General features: G+C 36.8%; 1 protein-coding gene across 1 annotated transcript in view; it reads left to right on the top strand.

Annotated features, from left to right (window-relative positions):
* Positions 1–412: 412 nt before the first annotated feature.
* The window catches only part of HLTF (helicase like transcription factor), a 44,864-nt gene continuing 42,788 nt past the window's right edge, over positions 413–2,488 (top strand). Inside the window, exon 1 of the mRNA XM_019631377.1 lies at positions 413–601. Coding sequence (XP_019486922.1) covers positions 467–601 — 135 coding nt within the window. The 5' untranslated portion in view covers positions 413–466. The remainder of the gene's footprint in view (positions 602–2,488) is intronic.

Genomic DNA, 2,488 nt, shown 5'->3' with positions numbered 1-2,488 from the left:
ATATGGTTTAAATTTCGTTTGCTATTTGTCAAATAGACATTGTTTTTAGTATAAGACTCAACTGGGAATATACCCAGGAATCTCTTACCACTGAAAATGGGATATTAATGAGGTCTTCCAGGGTTTCCATTAATAGATAAACTTAGATAAAAGGTCAGATTGGATCTACTTTTTAGTCTGTGGTAGTACGTGCAGATCGTGTTATAATGATGCTTCTGTGTATGGTATATTATGTGGGTTCACTGCTATTTTAGCTTCTGAATTTTTCTTAAAATTTCAAATTTAAACCATGCTTTTTGCCTATGATAGAAAAAGACTATAAAGATTACCCAAGCAAAACTTTTTCCTGTGTAAGGAAGATTAACTTGTCTAGTCACATTACAAATTTTGCTCAGAAATTAATTTTTCAGCTTTTTCTCTAGGAAATGATACACCTGAAGAACTACGAAAGAAGTTAATAAGGAAGATGAAGTTAATTCTGAGCTCAGGGTCTGATGAAGAATGTGCAATTTGCTTGGATTCTCTAACGGTTCCTGTTATAACACATTGTGCACATGTCTTCTGTAAACCCTGTATTTGCCAAGTCATCCAGAATGAGCAGGTTTGTTTTACACTTGGTACGGTTTCAGTGTTCGGTGGAGTTATGCCCCACTCCAGTCCTGAGTGGAATGAAAACTCAAGTCCAACGGACTATAAAGAATTTCGCACTTGCATTTGCTAATGTACCTTTCATGGTTAATTATGTCAGTGTTTTACTAGGAGATATATTTCTTATAATTAAGTCCTTTTAACATAAAAAGATACTATATTTTGGAGGCATGTTTCATAGTCAATATGCTAGTTCTAATGTTTACATCATTACTGTCCAATAAATAGATCAATAATGTGGGACACAAAAGTAATTTTAAATTTTCTAGTAGAAACAGATGAAGTTAACTCTTACATTTTTATTTCTTCAGTATATCAAAAATATAAAAATTATTTTATTTCTTTCTTTCTGTGGAAACAAGCTTTCATTACACCAGCAGTCTCTAGTGATTGAGGATTCCCCTCAGCCAGAGAACCCCTCCTAAACTGGCAGGGGTCAGGGGCATGGGAAATGGCCCTTGCTGCATGGCAGGGACCTCATGACTTGGGGCAGCCACCTCAGGCCCTGGAGGGGTCTCTGTGCTGTCTCTGTGGCAGTCTGAAATACTGGGGCNAATTTCTATCCATGGATTTTCTTATCCATTTTTTTAAATATTACAATTTCAGGCCTATTTAGGAAAGCCTTTGTAAAAGGCTTAGTACAAGGTACTTCCCTAGTCCTATTTCAAGGCCACTGGCCTTCCCTACATAGCAAGCAACATGAAACCTTTTCCATTGTGTTACTCCCCAGATTTCTGGCATTTGTATTTCTGGTTATACACAAAGGTTTCTCAGATATCATTGTTTGTTTTGACCATATATTTGTCTAATGCAGAGCTTTAATAGCTTTAGAATTGGAGCATACAAAAATTTAGTTAAAGTCTGCAGATTTTCTACCTTTCTTATTCTCCGGTTATCTGCAAAACGAGCATATTATATGTACATCACAGGATCAATAGAACTGAGATATAAATACCTAATAAATATTGTCTTTCCTCTTTGCTTTCTTACAGATTGATTTTACTTAAAGGAGACTGAATTTTTGCATCTGAAACTCAGAAAAATCAGTTATCAGATAACATATCTAAGTGTAAAAGTAGATGGTAACCCATTATTTGTAATAAGCAGAGAAAAAAAGCAAACCAGGGCAGGCTACTTTATTTAAGGACAAGGCAAGTCTTACTTAGCTTAACGCCCCAAGTCTCAGTGACATTAAAAAGTTAAGCACTACACAATTATATTTACAGATGTTATTTATGGTAATGTTTCCTACGTCTCTCAAGGAGCTGAGATGGTTGTATAAAGCCTTCACTAATTAGAGGTTGGGTCCCCTGCTAGGTCTTCATACATCTTTTAATAAAAACCTGATTCCCTGTTATATTTAGTGTAAATTCTTCCTTAATGTATCTCACGATTCTCAATGTCATTTGGATCCGAGTCCCCTGGAGTGTGGATACTTATTTGGCAAAGTGGAGACACTGGCCTCAGCCAAGGTGTACTAAATCAGAATCTGTAGTGACAAGGCCTAAGAAGCTGTACTTATTATCAAGTCTGGTGTTTTCAGGAGCAGCCAGGTGGAGACTCAGTTGCTCAAGCCCTAAACTTCAATTACTCCATTTTCCTCACTCTTCACAGCCAATCCATGAGCAATGTCACTGCCTTCCCCTGGTGAAAGGTCCCTTCCCAGGACCACTGCAATACACGGGACTTCCCATCAGCCCTTTTGTCTTCATTCAAGCTGCTTTCCACCAGCGGCAAAAGTAGTGTTCTTAAAATGTAAATCATAAAGGTAAGAGAATTAGACCAACTTTAAGAATAACTGCAATGGACTGAAACAAAAATAAATACACAATAAGACTAT

Source organism: Hipposideros armiger, unplaced genomic scaffold (genome assembly GCF_001890085.2).
Source record: "Hipposideros armiger isolate ML-2016 unplaced genomic scaffold, ASM189008v1 scaffold_995, whole genome shotgun sequence".
NCBI lineage: Eukaryota > Metazoa > Chordata > Mammalia > Chiroptera > Hipposideridae > Hipposideros > Hipposideros armiger.
This window is presented reverse-complemented; position numbering and strand designations above follow the sequence as displayed.